The 23,684-nt window shown below is 43.6% G+C and overlaps 1 protein-coding gene across 2 annotated transcripts; it reads left to right on the forward strand.

The window, feature by feature from the left end:
- The first annotated feature begins 153 nt into the window (after positions 1 to 153).
- Positions 154 to 22,222, forward strand: GNL1 (G protein nucleolar 1 (putative)). 2 transcript variants are annotated; one of them, XM_033916426.1, is made up of 12 exons: positions 154 to 325; positions 3,955 to 4,123; positions 4,209 to 4,345; positions 4,498 to 4,649; positions 5,071 to 5,142; positions 12,925 to 13,132; positions 15,032 to 15,127; positions 15,436 to 15,627; positions 15,738 to 15,916; positions 20,885 to 21,059; positions 21,332 to 21,472; positions 21,829 to 22,222. In XM_033916426.1, the coding sequence occupies exons 1-12, from the start codon at positions 253 to 255 to the stop codon at positions 22,098 to 22,100; spliced, it is 1,866 nt and encodes a 621-aa protein (XP_033772317.1). In that variant the 5' UTR covers positions 154 to 252; the 3' UTR covers positions 22,101 to 22,222. The 2 variants fall into 2 exon arrangements, with proteins under 2 accessions (XP_033772317.1, XP_033772318.1); XM_033916427.1 differs by lacking the exons at positions 154 to 325; positions 4,209 to 4,345 and having other exon boundaries at positions 3,973 to 4,123.
- The last annotated feature ends 1,462 nt before the right edge of the window (positions 22,223 to 23,684 follow it).

Here is a 23,684-nt window from a genome sequence, read left to right on the forward strand (position 1 = left end):
TGCAACGTGCGCAGGCGCCAGCAGCGGAATTAAGCGATGAATGCGCAGCAGCGGAATTAGCGAGGAGTGCGCAGGCGCGGTTGGCGTTTTGGCTAACGCGCGCAGTCGCAGTCGATGCAGCGGTCTCTGTGGAAACGGTGCGGACAGGGGGGGATGTCAGTCACCTAAAGGGGGGGGGGTCTGTCGAGGGAGTTTCGTTTCATTTCTCGGCTCGGGGGTCGGCGCTGGTGACAGCGGTTGAATGCTGTGGCCATGCCCCGGAAGAAGCCCTTCAGCGTTAAGCAGAAGAAGAAGCAGCTGCAGGACAAACGCGAGAGGAAGAGGGGTGAGAGGCAGACCTGGCAGATAAAAAGTTGCTGGGGGGGGGGGGGAAGGGAAGAATCACCAAACGAAGGCACGTTAACTCTGGCAAGCTGAGCCGGGCCAAAGCCTTGGCCCAATACATGAGATGTATTTTTCCCCCCCGTCCTTCCTTAAAAATAATGTTGGAACTACAAGTCCCCTAAAACAGAGACTTGTGCATAGAAAAACATTCAGGTGCTTCACCGTCTCTCAGATGCCTGCTCGGGTGAATCATCAAAGATTTCTATCCCGAAATGCAGGAGAAGGTATCATTCATCGAGTACAGTGTAAGCAAAAATATAAACCAAATGTAGTGCTCAAAATAACTCAAAAACTAAATATAAATAAAAGTGCCAGTAGAACTCAAAATATCATTATCTTAATAAAGTGGATTCATTGCAGCATGATATTAACCCTACGGGGACCCATTTCACCAATTAAGGCTTCCTCAGGGGTCGAAATTGTGCCGGTTAGCTCAATTTAGGGGACAAAATGGCGCCAATGTCCCCTAAATTGAGCTAACCGGCACAATTTCGACCCCTGAGGAAGCCTTAATTGGTGAAACGGGTCCCCGTAGGGTTAATATCATGCTGCAATGAATCCACCTTATTAAGATAAGTGATATTTTGAGTTCTACTGGCACTTTTATTTATATTTAGTTTTTGAGTTATTTTGAGCACTACATTTGGTTTATATTTTTGCTTACACTGTACTCGATGAATGATACCTTCTCCTGCATTTCGGGATAGAAATCTTTGATGATTCACCCGAGCAGGCATCTGAGAGTCGGTGAAGCACCTGAATGTTTTTCTATGCACAAGTCTCTGTTTTAGTGGAATATTACATTTGCTAGACTTGTTCCCATTGATACTATTTAAGGAACTACAAGTCCCAGCATGCACTTTGAGTAAGACCAGAACTGGCTGGGTCTCTTGCTGATGATCCAGGGCTTCCTGACAAGGCCTTGGGAGAATGAGTTTTGAGTGGTACAAATATAATTCCTACTCATTGCAAGAAGAGAGATGCTTTAGTGGAGGAATACAGTCCTGTTGTTATTCGTGGTAGTATGTGGTTCCTGAAAATATTCACAGACTGCGAAATCGCAAAAAATGAAATGTGGAATCTATGGGAAAATAGAGGTTATTTATCTATTTTATTTCTAAACTGCCTATCCTTAAGCGGTTAACAGGAAAACATTCACAATAGTTCAAGACAAAATACACAAAATCATCATCAATTGTAACACAATCACATATTAGCATTATCCCTCAAAAACTATACTAAATTGAATCCGAAAAGGAGAAGACTAAAGGGGAGAGGGAGTTGGAAATAATGTTACATATTATGTTATACTATGATATATAATATGTGTATATTTTTATTGAAAATATGATGAAGGGTGGGTGGTAGGGGGGGTTATTGATTTTACTAGATGTTTATATGGCAGATATCAAAGTGCTATTCTGGAATAATTTGTTATAATATATTCTTTTGTGCATTTGTTGTTTAATTTGAAAACGAATAAAGAATTATTAAAAAATATATATATACTAAATTGAATCATCTTGATCACAATTCGAGATATCATTCCTGACTAACTTGCAGCACAAATTCAGAAAAAGGCCCCAGCAGTTTTATGTTATGCCTCAAAACTGCGGAAAGTGAACAGTGGGTCCTATTGGGAAACTAGGGTTAGGTTCCTGAATGAAGTACCTGTAATTTACTCTCTGGATGCTTGGGGACCACATCTGGACGCAAAACCTGACTGTGAGGTGAAAGTGAAAGCAAAAAAGCTTTTTTTGGGGGGAGTGTGGGGAATTTGGCTGCAATTGATGCAGCTGCAGATAGGCAAATTCATGCATCGCAAACACACAAATAATGAGAATGGACTGTACAGTATATATAGTTTTTGGCCCTCCCTGGAGGGGGAACTGACTAAAAGCAGAGACTTGAAAAATCTGAACATGTTTACCTATTTTGCTTCTGAGAAGCAGCATGTAGTTAAAATGTGTATTAAAAGATGCATGGTATTAAAATGGTATGAGCAAACTGAGTCGAGGGGAGTGGAGGTGTTTGTACTTTTCGTTGTCCAGTTCTTAAATTTGCGCCTTAGGCAACTAAGGATCAGCTATTGCTGCTGTTTACCTATTCATGACGGTGCTTTGTGCCAGACACCAGCTTCTGGGAGGGTGAGATAGAGCGTAAGACAGTTGAGATAGCAAAAACATCTGTGGCATCCAACCAAGGCTTGGAAATGTTGCATCACACTTTATCCAAAGTGGTGCATAATGTTTTCACTTTGTTGACATTATGTGTCAGCCTCTGAAAAGGTTGTTAACAGTAAAAACTGAGTGGTGGGGGTCATGATTGGTGGTTCTGGCATGAACTGACTGAAACCCTGAGACTTAACCTGCTTCAGGGATCATTCGGCTCATATAAAGAGTCCTTGGAAGTTGACAGCTGATGGCTAAAAAGGGGGGAGGCAAGCTATTTTCAATGTATATATTTAAAATTGTCTTCAGACTTTTAACATTAAGAGCATCTCTTTTCTTGAGCTGGTTAGCTGCTTTTTTCATGGTATGTATCCTTTTTATTTTGGACCATCCTGCCTTTCTAGCTATTGTAAATAGGTCTTGGAACTGGTCTGAATTAAAATAGTATTAGTGATGTCACTTAGAAACAAACACATGCATGACAAATCAATACCACCTCTGTTGTTTCTGTTTCCTTTCTTCCACATCAAGATCATGGTTTTTTTTTTCTTTTTGTCTGTGGGATTCTTCAGCTCTTTATCTTGAAATTGTTTATAATTTTAGAGGTTATTTATTAAGTGGATATTGAATGGTGCAGGAGTAGTGTAGGAGACCCAGAGCCCCTGTTGTAAAATCTCTCTAAAGCTTATTTAGCTTCAGTGATTGAAAATATTCAGTTTCAGACTGTACATTCCATTATTGGTCTCTTAGCACACAGCTTTCTGTAAATCCCCCTCCCCACCCATTTCTCTTCCATTTTCTCATAATTCTATGTAGCAATATGCTGCTTGTAACCTGCCTAGAACTCCAATTTGAGAGGATTCAGCAGGATATAAGATTGCAAGGATATAAGATTGCACATAACAATATTGGCTAAAAATGGAAACATTTTAGTAGGCTCTTATAGTGCTTTCGCCAAATGATCTTCTGTGGATTCTGAATACTTAGTAGCAATTGTGTGTCTCCCAGATGCTCATTGCTTCTAGAACTGATGACCTTGCCTTGCCCTAACAAAGAGCTTTATACACTGCTTATAGTGAGAGAGGGAATGCATATTTATTTCTTGATATCCTTCAACTATAGTCTTGCCATTTGGCTGTTCTCAGGCAGTCAACCATCTGGCACAGTCCCTTTTCTTCTGCATTCACATCTGTTGGTATTGCTCGCAGACTAAGGCCCAAATATTTGAGAGCAAAAGAATTAAGTTTTTAGTATGAATATTTCTGGAGTGTATGTAGTTCTTCCTGCATATTCATGGCAGGATGTTATTTTAAATGTCTTAAGAAAATTTTGAGTTTCTGTACATGTATTACTAATTTTCACACCCCTCTTTAATTTTCTCAACAATTGAACCTGCCAGCTCTCCCTGATGGCTTGGGGTCCAGCTCCAATAGCCGGAGTGGTAGCCGTGACCGGCGAGAGGACCATACAGACACCTCAGACAGTGAGTCTCTCTCTGTGCAGGTTCTCAAAATCAACCAGCAGCCACAGGTGCGACGGCCAGGAGAGAGAGGCTATGATGCCAACAGGTACTTCACTGATTGGAGACTGACTGAGAGGGGTAGGTGGTCCTCCCTGAACATACGTAGATTTGCCTTTGCCTCTGCCTGGCAGGTACCGACTGCATTTTGAGAAGGAGAGCCGGGAGGAGATTGAAAAGAGAAAGAAGATTGCCCGGGAGAAGGTGCTGAAGCTTGTACCAGAAACTGAGCTGGAGGTAGATATAGATAATATCTACAAGCCAGGATCTGGTGAGTGATCCCGGTGGGGAGGGAAGAACTGCAACTGCGCCAAGTTGCGGGCTGGGGACAGAATGGGCACCTCATTGTGCAGCTCTGCTGATACTCATGCCTTCTCTTCCTGTCCTGTTTTCTCTATCCCTGTTCCTTTTCCTTATGTACAGTGCTGGACTTCCCTAAGCGCCCACCGTGGAGTTACCAAACCAGTAAGGAACAGCTGCTTGCACAGGAGGAGAAGAGCTTCCAGGCCTACTTGGAGAATATTTACAAGAGCTTCAAGCCAAATCAGCTCAGCTATTTTGAGCATAATTTGGAGGTGAGCTCCTTCCATCGATGCTGGTCTTGATCTTACAATGTTTTATATATCTTGATATTTTATTGTTTATTGAAAGCTTCTGTACCACTGCTAACGACTGGGGGAGTCAATTCAGAGTGGTGCTCGTGAGGTTTTGTAATGCTTTGTCACTTTTGTTGGTGGTTTTTTATATCATGTATTTTTCATCTTTATCAGTGCGTTATATGCCACTTTAATGGGTTTTTTTCCAATCAGACAAGTAATTTAAACTTAAACCAAAAGGAGGGGATTTCTGATCTCATTCACCTCTTACTCTTGAAACAGTCTGAAAAGTGTCAGCAGATAAAGGCTCCTTAATTCTTCACTTCTCCAGTTCTGTTTGTGCCTAACCACTGTGCTGTCGTAGATTTCTTCCTTAATTACTTTATTTTTCTTTATTTAGACATGGCGTCAGCTCTGGAGGGTGTTGGAAATGTCAGATGTGGTCCTCCTCATTACCGATATTCGGCATCCGGTGAGCATGGGGATCACACAGCATCCCTTTGGGTAGGGCTTGGGGGGAGTGGGGAGAAGCACAAGAGGCACGTCCTGTAGGCAAGCAGCCAGCGCCTCTCCTCCTCCCCAGTGTGTCCCGGCACACCTGAAATCTCAGGAGGCACACAGTTTGAGATACAGTACACTAATGAAACGGGCCATATTGGGCTTTAACCAGGTAAGTGTGGGCTGGCTTCTTTGCTGTGTTTCAAAATATTCACTAAACAATGTTTTCTAAAAAATCACACATGAGTTTTGGCACATTTGTTGGGATCTATTTAAGTTATGTGCACTGAGAGTTTTTTAAGGATCACGAGGATTGAAATCTATAACCAATAAGTCTCAGTCGATCTAAGTGAATTTGTCTGAGCAGCTTTCTGAGATCCTTTTTTTGAATTATAGAGTTTGATAAAGGGCATGGAAAACCTGTCATATGCTGAGAGATTAGAGAAACTGGGGCTCTTTTCCCTGGAAAAGTGGAGACTTAGAGGGGACATGATAGAGACTTACAAGATCATGAAGGGCATAGAGAAAGTGGATAGGGATAGATTCTTCAGACTTTCGACAACTACAAGAACGAGAGGGCATTCTGAAAATTTTTTTTAAGAGGGGACAGATTCAGAACCAATGCTAGGGGGGGGCACGTGATGCCGGGAGAGTGATCGGACGTGCCTCTGTGTAGCTCCGGGCCGCGCGCACATTTCCTGCTAAAACTCACTGCTTTTCTTTGACCGCCGGTCCCGTTCTACAAGCGACATCGCTCCTGCTTGATTGGCCGAGATCTTTTCCTCCTTTTCACGTGCAGCGGGACGTGTTGATGGCCGCTAAACCCGCACGAACCGCGCGGGACAAAACGAGGGGAACGGACGCCAAAATGGCGGACGGACACGAGGCGCCGGTTTTTACCCTGGAGGCAGCAGCAGTTCAGGAGCTGACCAGATCCCTCACGCTGGTCATGGAGGATAAGCTGGCCACCATCCACACCTTCATGGAGGGCATCAAGGAAGGCCTTGACTCCCAGGCTGGGCGGCTGCAGAGAGCTGAAGACCGCATTGCTCAGCAGGAGGACGCTGTGGCTAACCATGAAGAGCGGCTGCGAACACTGGAATCTACAAATAAAAATTTATTGGACCGCCTCGAAGATCAGGAGAACAGAAGCCGACGTAACAATCTCCGATTTGTGGGGGTCCCTAACTCTGTTCGCGATGTGGATCTGAGATGTTGGCTGGAGGAATGGCTGCCAAAGGCTGTTGGCCTACCTGACACACCGGCGCCGTTCTTTATTGAGCGTGCCCACAGGCTGGGAGCACGGCGAGAGGATGACATCAGGCCACGACCGGTCATTGCAAGGTTCCACAACTACGCTGTGAAGGAAAGGGTGCTTGCTGCCTACCGTCGTGACAAAAATATGACCTTGCAATTTGAGGGGCAAAAGATTCTTCTCTTCCAAGATTTCTCCCCTCAGGTTTCATCTAAACGCTGGGCCATGGCGCCTTACTGCGGCGAGCTCTTCAAGCGCAACATCCGCTTTGCCCTCTTGTACCCAGCTAGGGCTCGAGTATCTTATAACAACACCATCACTTTCTATGATACTCCGGAGGCGTTGGAGGGCTTCATCAAATCTCTTCCTGCGATGGCACGCGGGGACCGGGGGGTCTCTTGATCTGTGAGGGACTCCTTCTTTTCCTGACCCCCAGACTGCCCCCATGTGCCTTGTTCTCTTGTTCCATGTTGGGCGAGCAGTCTGGCGGGGAGCTGCTGATGTTGATGCTGGTATGTAGACCCCTCACTTTGCACTGGTGTGCCAGGGGCGTCTCTTTTGAAAATACTATGCTGGGCAGCAATACGCTGAGGCTGCCAACTCCTGCATGTTCCCGGCATGGGGTGACCCTGCAGCTGAGCCTGGACATCTGTGTCCTATTGGGGACCACCTCTGGGTAACGCTCGGCCCTTCATCTAATGCTCGGGCGCGGCTGCCTGTTACACTGGGCTCCCTGTTTTTCAGTCTTGCTCGCACTGTGGTGCAAATGTTTCTGCTGTATCTGCCCAATGGTACCTGTGCCCCATATTTGCCTTATGGAATTTATCAGCCTTAGTTGCTTTCCTCTGATTAGAATGTACTTCCTCATGTAAACAACAGAATAACAAAAAACACTTTTTCTTTTTAGGAGGCCTGAGTGTCTGATATCTCGCTCCCATCTGTCCTTTATATATATATATACTTATATTTATTTTTATTCTTATTTTGTTGTTGCCACTATCTGGGTCTGGTCCGCCTTATCTCTTATCTCTGCAAGGGCCCTGGTCGTGATGTAACAGCCCTTATCTTGCATTGCCGCGGCCCGGGGCTACCTGTTGGTTTCAGCCATAAAAGTTGGGGATTAGCGAGGATCTTCCTCGCTGTGATGTATATTGGGTGGGTTGGGAGGGGAGGGAGATTGAGTGTTTGGGTGCCTGTGGATTGCACGGTTTGTATGTTTCTTTGGGGAGGGTTGTGAGGAGGGGGGAGGGACGAATGAGAATGACTGGGGGAGTGTGTATGTGTATGGCTCGGGTATGTATGAGGGGTATGTATGATGGATGGCTTAGCCTGAGCAGGTTAACTTGGTATTTCGGGAGCGGGTGGAGGCATTGGCTGGGACGGCCTCCACAGCTCGTCCTATGGTTTTTCATTGTTTTTTATATGCATTTCTGTAAGTTCCATGGTACAACTGCATGTTAAATCACTGAATGTGGATGGAATTCATTCACCCATTAAGCGTACAAAAATCCTAGCATACCTTAAGCGTGAACACACTGACATTGCATTCTTACAGGAGACTCATCTGAGCTCTGGGGAGCACGGGAAGCTGCGCAGGGGCTGGGTGGGCCAGGTACATGCGGCCCCATTTACTTCTCGTAAATGCGGAGTAGCTATTCTTATCCACAAGAACATACCCTTCCACGTCCACAGCCAAATCGATGATCCCAATGGGAGATTTCTAATTTTGGTGGGTGAACTCTGGGGCAAACCTTTAATCTTATGCAATATTTACGCCCCTAATACTTACACCCATGCTTTCTTCACCTCAGTGGTGGGTCATTTGGCACCTCTCATGCCCCAACCGACCATCATGGGGGGTGACTTCAATTTTGTTGCTAATCCTCAATGGGATCGTAGACCGGCCAGACCGGTACCGAGGGGCCACTTCTCTAGGGGTATACACTTCCTCATTAAAGAACTGGGATTGTTGGACACCTGGCGCACACTACACCCCACTGAATTTGATTTTTCTTTCTACTCGCACCCTCACAAGTCTCACTCGCGCATCGACTATTTCCTAATCTCCGCCTCTCTATTTTCGACCCTATCGGCCTCGACGATCATGCCACCTCTTGTATCTGATCATGCTATGCTCAGCCTTGACTTACATTTCGGGACACAGGTTGAGGGACGTATTTGGCGGATGTCTCCTTTCCTATACAAAGACGCGGAATTCCGTGAATTCTTTCATAAACGATGGGAGGAGTTCCATAACACTAACTCGCCTTCAGACGTGGACCCCGTTGTCTACTGGGAGGCGGCTAAAGCGGTCCTGCGTGGCCATATACTGGCATACGCGGCGTCCATGAATAAAAAACGAGACGGGGAACTCTTGGCTCTGTCGAGGGACCTCGCCAGCTTTCGTTCTCTCCATATCTCTCGCTTGGACGATGTCTCCAGACAGGCTATGCATGACGTTAAGCAAAAAATTAATCTCCTGTTGGACCAAAGAGCTAACCGTAACATCTATTGTTATAAATACAAACTTCACCGCTGGGGGGATAAAACGGGGAGATTGTTAGCTAACCTGGTGCGCCCACACAGAACCCGCCACACCATTACCTCCATTACAGATAAAGGGGGCGTTACACATGTTACTCACTCAGCCGTCACAGACCAATTCGTACGCTTTTACACAGACCTCTACTCCGCGCAACCTTATGACAAACCTGCTAGTGATTGTTTCTTCCAGGGCCTCTGTCTACCAACCTTGACGGACGCACAATGCCAAGCCCTTAACGGTCCCATCTCAGGAGAAGAACTACAGACTGCTATCAAAAAGCTCAGGCTGGCCAAAACTCCAGGCCCAGACGGCTTTGGCCCTGAATTCTATAAATTGTTGGACCCCCCGGCACTAGCTTCTCTTCAACAATACTTTATGGGACTGCGGAGCGTCCTACCTCCTGGAAATTCGCATAACAGGGCACATGTGATTCTTCTTCCTAAGCCCGGACGCCCAATGGATGCTTTGGGGTCGTACCGTCCCATCTCCCTGCTTAACCAGGACGTAAAACTCTTGGCTAGCATCTTGGCGGCGCGCCTTAATAAATTCTTACCAGCGCTCATTCATGAAGATCAGGTTGGTTTTGTGCCTGGTAGGCATGCGTCCATGAATCTCCTACGGGTCCTTGCTGTGTTACAACAACCACGTACCGCTTCCGACAGGGCCCTTATCACTAGTTTGGATGTAGAAAAAGCGTTCGACATGGTCTCTTGGCCCCATCTCTTTCAGACACTGGGTAGATTTGGGATTCAGGGAGACTTCATGGCCTGGCTGTCAGCTCTGTATCATTGTCCCACGTCCCAACTCCTGGTAAATGGAGGACTCTCCCAACCATTTTCTCTGGGACGGGGTACTCGCCAGGGTTGCCCACTCTCACCCCTCCTTTTCCTCCTCTCGCTGGAACCTCTGGCGGCGCGTATTCGCCAAGATGCGAAGTTGGAGGGTTTAGGGGTGGGCTCTAATGAATTTCGCATAAGTATGTTCGCGGACGACATGCTCTTATATGTCAACCATGCTGACCGGACGATGCCCGCCCTGATGTCCATCTTCCAGGCGTATGGAGTCTTTTCTGGTTTGAAGATTAATTTTGAGAAAACGGAGGCTCTAATTTTAGGGGGCTCCCGGATGGAGCCGTGGTGTCAGAATCTTGGAGTAGGTATTGCACCTGGAAAGCTGAAATACTTGGGTATTATGCTTTTTCAGGATCCACGCAAATTGTACGAGGCTAACATATCCGCTACTATTGGAAAGATCAAAACCTTATGCCTTAAATGGCAGTCGCTGCCTCTTTCGCTTATGGGGCGTGTAGCCTTGGTTAAAATGGTGATGTTCCCGAAACTACTTTACCCACTACAAACTATACCCGTCTGGGTGACCCGTGCGGATGAGAGAGTCTACCAGTCTATTATTAGCTCTTTTGTGTGGAGGGGGAGGAAAGCACGTATTAATGTCGTTAAACTGTCCCAGAGTCGAGAGCGTGGGGGCCTGGGCTTACCATCCCTTCGCTTATACAATGTGGCCGCGCTCCTTCGCTGGATTCATGAGCAACTAGTTTCTTCACGCCGCTATTCCCCTGACTCTTTACTAGAGGACTGTTGTTTACCGTGGACCTTTTCCTCCTTTCTTCATGGAACAGGGAGGGGGGGTGCGCGACCCTGCTCAGCCGCTTTACCATTCCTCCTTCCATTCAGACGGGCATGGCGTTGGTGGCGATCTCTTCAGGGTAGGTCGCCCACTGTATCGCCCTTTCTTTCTCTCTTTGGGAATCCTAGTTTTGCGTCTGGGGTGGGGGGTCTGGCGGGATTGAGGGATAGAACCGCACGTACTACGACTGTGGGGGATGTCTTAGCCCTGGGCGGGGGGGAATTCCCTTCCTTTGCACAAATGCGGAAAGCATGGCACCTACCTCCAGCACACATGTACACTTATTTGCAAATTCATCACTATTTTCACTCCTGGGCTCGTGCGCATGGGGATGCCTGGAGAGGTGGCCCCTTGGACTTAGTTTTCCTTACCACCCCTACTGCTTCGAACAAAATTTCCACGTGGTATAAGGCGGGGAGGGACCATCTAGGAGAGGGATGCCTACGTATTGTGGGGGGAGAGTGGTCCACAGAGCTTGGTATGCAGGTGACGGGTGACGATCTTAGGCATCTATTTCAAACCTTGTACCTATATGTGAAGGCATCCGGCCTGCAGGAAACCCAATACAAAATATTACATAGGTACTACCTCACTAGGGCTAGAGGCCATCACATGGGCTTGTGGGGTACTGACATATGCACTAAATGTACGTCTCATAGGGGTGATTATGTTCATTCCTTTTTCACATGCCCCAAACTACTTTTTTGGAGTCAGGTACAGCTCCATTTGGCGACCGTCTTGCAGCGTGCTGTACCGTGGAACCCACCCGCCCTGTTATTGGGAGATATCACAGATTTTACCCACCATGGACTTGAGTTTTCGGCCCACAAATACATTCTCCACGCGATCCTCGTGGGCAAACAACTCGTCCTACAGTCCTGGGCTGCCGCAGAGGTTCCGACCTATTGTATGTGGACAGCGAGGATGCAACTTCAAGCACGATTTGAATTGGACACTTATGAATCCCGCCTCCAGCCCCACTGGAAGCAATATTGCTTCCTTTGGAGGGAATCTTTGGCTCGGATTGCTTAGCTTTTCGATGGATAGAGTGCTTAAGTATTTCTGTATTGCATTTCTGTATTGCATGACCCTATATATTCCATCCTAGTCCCTCTCGACTCCTACTTTTGTGTCTCATATTTCTGTACCTCCTTACAATGCACTGTCATGTTTTTATCATGTACTCCTCTCTCGAACAGGGTGCAGCAGGTTCACGTCTGTTTCATTGCATCTTATTGTTATGTAATAATCGAATGTAATTCCATTCTTGCTCGGGCGGCCAGGGCCCATCTGAATACTTTGCTGAAGTATAAGAGTGCGTATGTGGGGTTGATTGTGGTTCGCTTGGAGTTGTGCGTGTTTGAATGTGGTATGCTTGCTGTGCGTTTGTGGAGGATCGTTTGGGGATCCCTGATGCTGTCATAGGTTAATTACTGAGAAACTGTGAACGAGGAATGCTGAACGGTTCACTGTTTTTCTTTCTCTCCACTGTTTACTACTTCACGGTGTGCCGGGCAATTCTTTTGTATTATCTCCCAAGAGCATATTCTGTTCCTGCACATGTTTATGACCTGCTCTTACTTACATTGTTTGTTTGTGTGGGTGAGCTTACTGACCTCACGGGTTGTGTCTTCGCTCCCCAGGTACATTGTTAAGTACTGTTGTATTTATGCATTGATTTCTCGATGTACCACTGTTTCTCGGTGTACCACTGTTGTTTGTGGATGTTCATGCGTTTCTTGTTTAATAAAAATGATATTTAAAAAAAAAAAAAAAAGAACCAATGCTAGGAAGTTCTTCTTCACCCAAAGGGTGGTGGACACCTGGAATGCGCTTCCAGAGGGTGTGATAGGACAGAGTACGGTTTTGGGGTTCAAGAAGGGATTAGATAATTTCCTGAAGGAAAAGGGGATAGAAGGGTATAGATAGAGGATTACTATACAGGTCCTGGACCTGATGGGCCGCCGCGTGAGCGGACTGCTGGGCATGATGGACCTCTGGTCTGACCTAGCAGAGGCACTGTTTATGTGCCCTGTATATATAGAGACCCATTTTTGGTTGTGGTGTAGTGAAGGGAACTCCAGAAAGGTCAGGCAGAGGAAAGTTTAGGAAATGATTTATGATTAGTTGGAGAATAAGAGGGGATAAGACTAATTTTGAAAATTGTTTTGTTACACAAGTTCAAGGTTCATCTGTTACAGACTTTGTATGCGACTCTCTTCCTATACCTTCATTCCAGTACCTAACAGTAAGTGACTATGGAGCTAATTGTGACGCCCCTTATTTCCTGTTTTCTTTACCCCAATAACCAGGTAATTCACTTTTCGCCGGCACTCTATGACTTTGTGACACAGGACATGAAGAAAAAGGTGATTCTAGTGCTAAACAAGATTGACTTGGCTCCACCAGCCCTGGTGGTGGCCTGGAAGCACTACTTCCAGTCCCGATTCCCAGAAGTGCACATCGTTTGTTTCACCTCCTACCCCCAAGAGTCTCAGGATGAGCGTGACCCCAGTACTGGTAAGGAAGTTCTAATTAGACAAAACACAGTACCCTCTGGGCTGGGGAGGGGTGGAAAGACACCTTTCAGAAAAAGAACCAGGTTGGATTTTTTAATTTTATGGTTCAAATATTTTTTTTTAAATTATTATTGGCACAACAAATTATAACAGACACAATTACAGTATTGAAAAAAATGGCTGCCCCCCAAACAGAGCAACAAATCTACAAATACAGCAACCCCCAGCCGTTCCCCACCCAAATCTGCACCCTACAACTGTCACAATAACTGTGAAACCCTACGCCTTTCCCCCAGTCCCCCTGCCACATCCCAGTCCAGAAAGTCAGCAAACCCTGCACAACTAATACAAGCCAGTGGGATACCCATAATGCATTACTGTGATTTATTCAATAATAAACAGTGCCCCCTTGGCAAATATGGGTCCCAGGTATGCAAAAATATGGATTTTTGTAATGTAATCTTTGCAGGAATAATAACCCATTAGCCTTTGGCTGATTACTGCAGCAAAGCTTTTGGATGACCTTAAGGCAGGGGATATTTATCCAGTCCTCCGGACACACCCAGTCTGTCAGGTTCTTCAGGATATCCACAGTGAATTTGCATGCAGTACTTCCATTGTATGCGGATCTAATCTGTGCGTATTCATTGTGGGTATCCTGAAAACCTGGCTGGCTAGTTTTGTCCTGAGGACTGGGTTGAGAACCACTGTTTAAAGCAGTGTATCGCAAACTGTGCCGCGGCACACCAGTGTGCCTCCTGAGATTTCTGGTGTGCCGCAACACACTGGCAAGGAGGAGAGATGCACGTCCACATCAACCTGCAGGAAGTCAAGGTGACTCTCCTAGCGGCATCTCCTCCCCGCACCTCCCGGATCCCTCCACTGGCGGGTCGCAGCTAGATGGGCCTCTGCAAATGCGTGGATATCGACGAGATGGATTTAGTGTGCCACTGGCCGGAAAGTTTACGAGATACTGGTTTAAGGGAATGGTCATGTCACTGATACTGAAACAATCACAATGGCTGATCTAGTCCCCCAGAGTAAAGATCAAAATTTTAACCTTAGATCCTTGTCCATTTTTTGCTGCTCTCAGGGGAAAAAAGATTCTTGGTTTTCTATTTTCATGAAGAATGTGTAAGAAAGAAACTGTCTCGAGGAGGCATTCTGCAGACTTTTTTGCCAAAAGGGAGTAAAAATTATCTTTATAATTTTGTTTAGGAGCCTTCTACAGACATCTCTCTCTTTGTGTAGTCTTTTATCTGTTGAATCCTTTTTACTTCTAAATATTGCAGGAAACAAGATCCATGGCCAAAAGGTGGGGATTGGGGTACAGACCTTCAGTTCTTTTTGCAGTTCTTTGCCTGGTCTTTTAAAATATGGCATTGAGAGCATTTTATGTTCATTCTATGAATGCCTCTCTCCCCATGATTTAAAACCTGTTTCTTTTTCCTTCTTCTCTCTGGCTACTGGCAGAAAGAATATCCAGCAGGCTGTAACATTTTTTTTTTAACTTTGATCTGGATACCTGCAGAGCGTGTGTCTGCTGTGGGCATTGTGCCCCTGAAGGAGAGAGAGACTGGCTTATTAGCAGTTTTGCTTAACCTCACCCATGGGGAGGGGGGAGCACAATGTACTCAAGAGGCAACTTCCCTCAGTGCTGGTTCACTCTTTATGGTTAGGAGGGGTGGCTACAGTACTGAAACCTGGATTTTAAAGAATTGCTTCTTATTCTGATCTGCTGAGGACATTGTAAACGTGTCTGCAGAAGTCATCCCCATGAAGTGTTTTAGGGTCTGCATGAGTAGCGTGGTTGGGGAGAAGTAAAGCGATACAATTGCAAGATGCAGTATCTTGCCGCCTCGTGCACATGAGATAGTTGCCTTTCTCTTTCCTCTTGTAGTGTTCAAGAAGCGTCGGAAGAGACGGAGAGGCTGGACCACTGCCATGGGGCCAAACCAGTTGCTACGAGCCTGCGAAGTGATAACTGCAGGGAAAGGTATTCACAGCTATAATCCCTGGTATAGGAAAGTGACAGGATTAGGAACTTCAGCTCGCGCTGCACTTCTGCAACAGTCTGATCACCAACACTCTACTGTTTCACCCATTCTATATCAGCGGGTAGAAATTTCCTCCAGTCTTGCTGAACTGACCTTGAGTAAGGCCTGAGGCCTCCACTGTGAGCTGAGCCTGTAGATACCTCTGTATAGCATGTACCAATGACATGGTTGCATGTAGGCTGGCCTTGGTTTTGCTTCTGATGTGTCAGGATCTAATCTTCTCTTCTCTTTGATATTTTTGCCTCAGTGGACCTGAGCAGCTGGAAGGAAAAGATCTGCCGGGACGCAACGAGTGCACGGCTCGCTGGCTCCTCCTCAGAAGAGGAGGAAGATGAAGATCCCCCTGTGCTGGTGGAGCATCAAACAGATACTGCCATGGAGATGGAGCCTCTGCACCAAGAGCTATACCGGGATGGTGTGCTATCCATCGGCTGCGTTGGTGGGTACCACGATTGGAGGGCGCCATTGGAATGGACAGTCTAGGATCTATCTTGAAACCTCTGTTATCTCAGGCTTTCAGTGACCCACTGTCTTCTCTTCCAATTCCAGGCTTTCCAAATGTCGGCAAGTCCTCTCTTATCAATGGACTGGTGGGCCGCAAGGTGGTGAGCGTGTCACGAACCCCTGGTCACACCAAGTATTTCCAGACATACTTCTTGACGTCCACTGTCAAACTCTGTGACTGTCCTGGCCTTATCTTTCCTTCCCTGGTTGATAGGCAGCAGCAGGTGAGAAAAAAAACAACCAATCTCTTCTTCCCACCTCATCCCCCTGCAGCCTAAAATGATTTTTCAGCAATTTGAGAGATGAGGGGGCCTTGAAGTGTCAGGGCATGTAGAATAGAACAGTAGAATCCATGATGATGATGATTATTTTTATAGCTCTAGTATGCAGGACAGTACAGTAATATTGGGGTAGCAATGTCCTTGACTCAGCTCATAATCTAAGTAGGTACCAGAGATAATGAGAGAGAAAGTGGCCTATCCAAGGTCAGAAGGAGTTGCAGTGGGATTTGAATCCGGATTTCCCTAAATATAATGTTTCTTCTGAGGGATAGCTGCCTTCCATTGTCTACCTACTGTATATCTAGCAGTGATAATGAAAGGAGCAAGAAGAGAAGTAGATGATGGCAACAATGAACAAAAACAAATAATCTCTAACATTATGTCAGTAAAAGAAGAGAGAATAAAATGGCAAAAATCATATTGCTTCTTGATTTATGGTGCAACAGCACCTTCAGTATTGTATACAATTCTAGTTGCCTGAGCAAAAGATATAGACAGTTTTGCGAAGGGTGACCCTTGATACAAGGGAATGAAGCGACTCTTGCAAAAGAGATCAGAGTTCTTCAGTTTGTAGATAAATGGCTGAGAGGAGATTATGAGAGAGGCCTATCAAATTGAGCAGGGTGGAACATGTAATTGGGGAATGGATTTATACTTTTTCAAATAATACTGAAATTAGGGGAGACTCATGAAACAAACAGCACATTCAAAAACAAACTGGAGAAGAGTATACAGAGTGAAAAAAATATGCAATCAAATCAGTGAAATTTGGTGTTGGATAATAACTTTATTCTTGTATACCGCCCACCCACAAAAGATCCGGGCGGTTCACAAAGAAGAAGAACTGGACAATCGGTGAAATATACATATTAAACATAGTAAAATTGAAGTTAAGAACAAATATGTAATAAATTTATCAAACAAATATGTTTTTAAAATCCTTCTAAAAGCAGTATACAAAAACATTTGAAAGATCAAAGGAGCCAACCAAGAATTCAATTTTCCTAATTGAAAAGCAAATACAGTGGTACCTTGGATTACGAGCATAATCCGTTCCAGGAGCATGCTCGTAATCCAAAATGCTCGTTTATCAAAGCGAATTTCCCCATAGGAAATAATGGAAACTCGTTTTGATGCGTTCCCCCCCCCCCGAGAACCGGCATTGCTCCCCTCGAAGGCACCCCCCCTGCGATCCGGCACCCCCCTGCCTCGAACCGGCACCCCCCTCGCCACGATCCGACCCCCCCGACACGATTGGGCACCCCCCGCCACGATCCGACCCCCCCCGACACGATTGGGCACCCCCCTCCTCCCCCCCCCGACATGATCCGACATCCCCCCGCCGCTTCTTACCCTCATCTGGGCACTCTTGAAGATCAGCCTACTCGTCTGCTGGGTCTTGAGCATCTGGGTCTTGAGCCAAAAAAAAAAAAGAGATATTTGGAGCATTGAGATTAAGCATCAGATTAATGCATCTCAATGGCCACGACTTTGGTCTTGGAGGTTAAAATGCACATTGTCAGCCTCTATGAGACAAACTTGGTTTTTTGGTTTATAAATCTTTATTCATTTTCTTATGTTACAACAAGTGTTTCGAATAAACTCATTAGAAACTTGAATATACACACTTGATTAACTCATATATTAACATCAAATTTAACATTTCATTAGAAAATTAATATTGTATAAAGTTTTATAATATTATGCAAGAAATCTAAATTTATATAATTCTTATTGGATATAATAATCCCCTATCCCTCCCTCCCTCCCAATCAATAATACATAAAATCAACTTTATTGTGAATTCATTCAAATATTAATTTAGTATGTAATAATCAGAAATAAAAGCCCACCCCATTCCCCTCTATTCAAATATCTTATCATGGGAAAAGTTAATCATTCATTAGAGAAATCTGTTAACGGTCCTCAGACTTTTTCAAATTCTATTCATGGGAAAATTTATCATTCTTTACAAAAATCTTTTAATGGTCCCCATATTTTTTGAAATTTATTCATATATCCTTTATGTGTTGCAATAGCGAGTTCCATTTTGTATATATGGCATATAATTCAATCTATCATGTTGTTTCCAATTGAATGTGATTTGTTGTATTGCTATTCCAGTTAAAATAAATAAAAGTTTGTTATTACTTGATGAAATTTGGCTTCTTGCTCTCATGGTTGTTCCAAATAATATAGTATCATATGTCAAGGCTACCGGATTTTCTAACATTCTATTAATTTGGGGCCAAATTGATTTCCAGAATGATAAGATAAATGGACAAAAGAATAAAAGGTGATCTAATGTCCCAATTTCAATATGACAGTGCCAGCATTTATTAGACCTTGAACTATCTATTTTTTGCAAACGAACAGGGGTCCAAAAAGCTCTATGAAGAAGAAAAAACCAAGTTTGTCTCATAGATGCTGACACCGTACATTTTAGCCTCCAAGACCAAAGTCGTGGCCATTGAGATGCACTAATTTGGTGCTTTATCTCAATGCTCCAAATGTCTCTAAGACCATTTTTTGGTTTTTTATTTATAAATCCAGATATTATTTTATACCACTGTGCGGCTTTATGTCTTATTGAGTCCATCTGGAAACATAAGAATTCCAAACTGTGATATTTAGCAAGGTTTTTCCATTCAGGGAACCCTTCCTGAATAGATTGCTTCAATTGCAACCATTTAAAATATTGTGTTTTATTAAGACCAAATTTATGTTGCAATTGTGAAAACTCCAGCAACTTATCATTTTTTATTACATCATCCAAAATACGAATGCCTGCTGTCATCCAATGTTTCCAGATGACTTTAAAACCGCCAATTTTGATCTTGGGGTTTAGCCATATCGTTTGAGTAGTTGATTTACTAATTGGAATTTTTGTTAGATTACTTATGTATCTTAGAGTTTTCCAGGTATCCATAAATATTTTATAATCTTTGTATAACCTTGGCATTTTGATACTAATTACGTGACTAAGACGTAGTGGAAACATAAGTCTCCATTCCAGCCAGAACCAGTCTGGAATATTATCAGTGGGCTCTGGGAGGATCCAATACATACCATGACGTAAAATATAGGCTTGATGATACCTATAAAAGTTGGGATAATTTACCCCTCCCTCCTTAATTGGTTTTTGCAACGACACTAAAGCAATTCTTGGTTTTTTATCAAGCCAAATAAATTTTGTCAAAATTCTATTTAATTTTGTATAAAAAGATTCTTGAAAGAAAACTGGTATCATCCCCATTTGGTAGCAAACTAAAGGCAAAATCATCATTTTAACGGTTTGTACTCTTCCCCACCAAGATAAATGTAAAGGATTCCATTGCTCACACATTTCTGTCACTTTTTGTAATAAACATTTTTCATTAATTTTCATTGTTTCATCTACTGTTTTTGTAATCAAAATTCCAAGATATTTAATAGATTCTTCCTTCCAAACAAAAGAGAATGTATCAAATAAACCTTTTGTACAATGTACATTTAGCGGAAGAACCTCTGATTTATTCCAGTTAATTTTATACCCTGAAAAACTTCCAAATTTCTCAATTAATTCAAGTAGATATGGAATGGTGGATTCTGGATTCCTCAAATATAATAGTAAATCGTCTGCATAAGCAGATATCTTATATTCTCTGTCTGAATGAGGTATACCTTGTATCTCCTTTGCTTGTTGGATAGCTAATATTAAGGGTTCTAAAACAATATCAAACAGCAAAGGAGACAAGGGACATCCTTGTCTAACTCCTCTCTGTAGATTAAATTTTTCTGAAAACTTATTATTGATATATAATCTAGCAGAAGGGGAGCTATACAATGTTTGTATCATTTGTATAAATCCAGGACCTATACCAAACCATTCCATTGCCTGATACATAAAAGGCCATTCTACTATTTTTTATTTTACATAGAGCTTTATGGACCCCTACACGTTTACATAGAATAGATAGCTCTAAGTCTAATAGATGCTGGCATTGTCATCTTGAAGCAGGGACATTAGATCATCTTTTATTCTATTGTCCATTCATATTAATATTTTGGAAATCAATTTGGCCTCAAATTAATAGGATGTTAGAAAATCCGGTAGCCTTGACATATGATACGATTTTGTTTGGTACTGCAATGAGAGCTCGAAGTCAAATTTCATCAAATAACAATAAACTTTTATTTATATTAACTGGAGTAGCAGTACAGCAAATTATACATAATTGGAAAAATTATGACAGATTGAACTATAATTTTTGGTGGAACTCAGTTTGCCATATATATAAGATGGAGCGTACATTTGCAACACAAAAAGGATATATGGATAAGTTCAAGAAGATTTGGGGACCATTAACAGATTTTTGCAATGACTGATTTTAATTTTTTCCCATAATAAGATAATGGTTAAAGAAGGGAGGGAGGGAAGGGGTAAAGAATGTATTCTCTTTATTATACATTATAAAAAATATATCATAATGAATGAATGATAGTCTTATGAGAAATTAATGTGATAAAGGGAGGGAAAAGGGTTCATAATTAAATAATAATTGATAAAATCATTACAATATATATGTTATATAAATTCATAAGAAAAATAATATAAAATATGGTTTATATAAAATACATTATAGAGATATCAAGTGTATTGTTAAGATAAATGTATGGAAAATTTATAACACTTGTTGATATGTGAAAAAATCAATAAAAAACTTGGAAAAAAAAATAAAGTTTTTAAAAATGAATAAAGAATTTTTTAAAAAAAGCAATAACTTAAGTAAATTTTTTCATGTGTTCTTCTCTGTACTTTTACTTTGAACAACACTGTTTATGACTTGGATTGGCTACTGTCGGGGGTGGGAAACTGGGCTCAGTGGACCTTTAGTCTGACCCAGTGTGGCAATTCCTATGTTCTTACAGACCCTGGCTGGAATTTACCCCATATCTCAGATTCAGGAGCCATACACCTCTGTAGGGTACCTGGCTGTGAGGATTCCAGTCTCAACCCTCCTGAAACTGAAGCACCCAGCTGTGGAGGACCCACAGCTTGAGGCACAGCAGCGGGCACATTGGACTTCCTGGGACATCTGTGAAGGTGAGCAGCATTGCTATCCCTGGTTTTAACACATATCCCACCCTGCTCTCTCTATCTCTCTCTCTATCTCTCTCTCTCTCTCTCTATCTCTATCTCTCTATCTCTATCTATCTCTCTCTATCTCTATCTCTCTCTATCTCTCTCTATCTATCTATCTATCTCTCTATCTCTCTCTCTCTCTCTGTCTCTATCTCTATCTCTCTATCTCTCTGTCTCTCTGTCTCTCTATCTCTATCTCTATCTCTCTCATTTTAGCTTTTTCTCCTTTGCAGCCTGGGCAGAGAAACGCAACTACAAAACAGCAAAAGCTGCTAGAAATGACGTGTACCGGGCCGCCAATAGCATCCTGCGACTGGCAGTGGATGGACGGCTCTGCCTCTGTATGCGGCCCCCTGGCTACTCCGCCCAGAAAGGTAACGTCAGGCAGCCTTCAGTAACAGTTACTTCTAGTGACTAGACTAGTGACACTACTCAAAGCCCTACCCAGGGAAGGACTGTAGTAGAAATCTGATGAGCAGGTTGAAGAAAGGATGTGTGTAATGGCTGCCTAATTTAAGACAGTTTTGTGAAGGGGGGACGAAATAAGGAAAGAGACATTCAGTTATGCATTGAAGAGAGCTACCTTTTTAAAGGGGGAGGGAGAAGGGCAGTTGGAGAGGTCATGTTAAATCCTCACCAACGGCAAACTAGGAGAGGAAGAGCAAAGGGGGCAAGGCATGTGACGGTTACAGGAGATCCCACTGTAACCCCTTGTGCCTTCCTCTGGCAGGAGCATGGGAGCGGCACCAAGAGACAACAGAGATCGCCTCGCTTCAGGCCTCACACCGGAGAGACAGCCGGCGCAGCTCTGAAGAAGAGGAGGAGGAAGAGATCTCGAGCTCAGGAGAGGAAGAAGATGAGGAGAAGGATCGTGATGCAGATGAAGAGGAGGAAGAAGAACCAGCAGAGGATGGCACCGGAGGCTCCTCCCGGAGAGCAGGGATCAAGGGCAAACTCTCTCACAGAAACTTGTTTGCACTCCTAAAAGAGGACGAATGTTAGTCGCTGATGCAACAGGGCTGAGGAGAAGTCTGGCCCTCTTCACCTTGAACCAGGACTTGGCTGTGTTTATTGCTTAAGACTGTATATGCTGTCTACGAATAAAGATTTTTCTACTTGTCATACCTCTTCTCAGCTTCCCTGCAACTCTGGAACATTGTTGAGATAGCAGACTGGAAACTAGCTCTCCCTTCTGTTTCATTTATATCCTGCGGTGTATGAAATACAGATGTTTCTGTCTCGCTGCATGATACATTGCAGGGACTATAGAAGAGATGCTTGTTTGTCTATCTTGTCTATCATAATTCATGCTGATGATGTATGTAGGGATTGAAGGGAGGGGGAAGGTTTCCATTTTGGTGTCATAACATTCCCGGCAGTTACGCATTTTTTTTTTTTTTTTTTAATTTTCATTCTCTGAGCAGATCATTTCATGGTGTTCATGAAGCATATGGAAGTTCTTCTGCCTGTAGCTGCTTCCGTTAGAAATTTAAGGTATGACAAAGCAGGCATTATGGCATAGTAAACAATGCGTATTAGTCTCTTTCCCTCCACCTCCCCTACCCCCAAACCAAACCAAAAATAAAACAATTCTGTATGGAAAGAAGTTTTGAGACCAAAAAGTAAAGGAGGCCTAGGAATAAGACCAAAGGGAGAAGCAGTACAATTGAAAAGCTACTGTAAAAATCTGTTTGAGAGGGTTGAGGTGAATGAACAATATTTGTTTCCTTTAGGGAAACTAGTCTGATAAGTTGACACAAACAAAACAACCTTTAAAACCAGTCTTAAAATTTCTTTAACATTTGTGCCACGGGGCATAGAGTTTTCCATGATTCCTGGTACTTAAATCGCTGGGTTGTTTGTTTTTTGGGGATTTCTCTTTTGCTGGAAGAGAATAGGCTAGATCAGTTAAGTTGTGATCTCAGTAGGGTAAGAATGATCATATTAGCTTGTTGCTGCCTGGCTTGCTGATCACCTCGTTTGAGGCCAGTGGTATTTCAAAATCCTTGGTGACCTCATAGTGTTTTAAAGATGCCCTGCCACTGGTTAACTTGTCATAACTTTGTGCACATTTCTATACCAACCAAAGAAAGAGAGGTGTCGGGGTGTGTTTGCATACCTCCTTGGTTTAGCACCCAATAAATATGCCTTGCAGGGAGATCTAGAAAATGTCCAGATGGTCTCAGTGGCTCTTAGCAAACTCTTTCATCTTGCCTGAGTGGTACCCAGAATGCTCTCCAGGTTAATTTCAAAGGAGACAGTTACCAGTTTCTGGACTGTGAGAATGAAGGAATCTTGTTCTCCATAGCCTGTCTCCTGCTCTAAAAAAAAACAAAAACCCCTCTTTATAATGTACATTTCACTAGCTCCCTGGCCCCTCTCTTTTCCTTTAATTCTGTGTTATATCACTCTGACATGAGCTTGTCCTGTCATTTTTCATTCTCTCTACCTCCCAAATTCTTCCAAGCCATCTTCTTCCAATTCTTGTATTTCCAAGGTTTCTTCATACCATTTTTATACTCCTTGGCTCAGTTTTGTGTCTGTCCCTTGTCTAGAGAGCCTCCCTTTAATCAGTGAATCCAGTCA

This window comes from Geotrypetes seraphini, chromosome 12 (assembly GCF_902459505.1).
Source record: "Geotrypetes seraphini chromosome 12, aGeoSer1.1, whole genome shotgun sequence".
In the NCBI taxonomy this organism is placed as follows: Eukaryota; Metazoa; Chordata; class Amphibia; order Gymnophiona; family Dermophiidae; genus Geotrypetes; species Geotrypetes seraphini.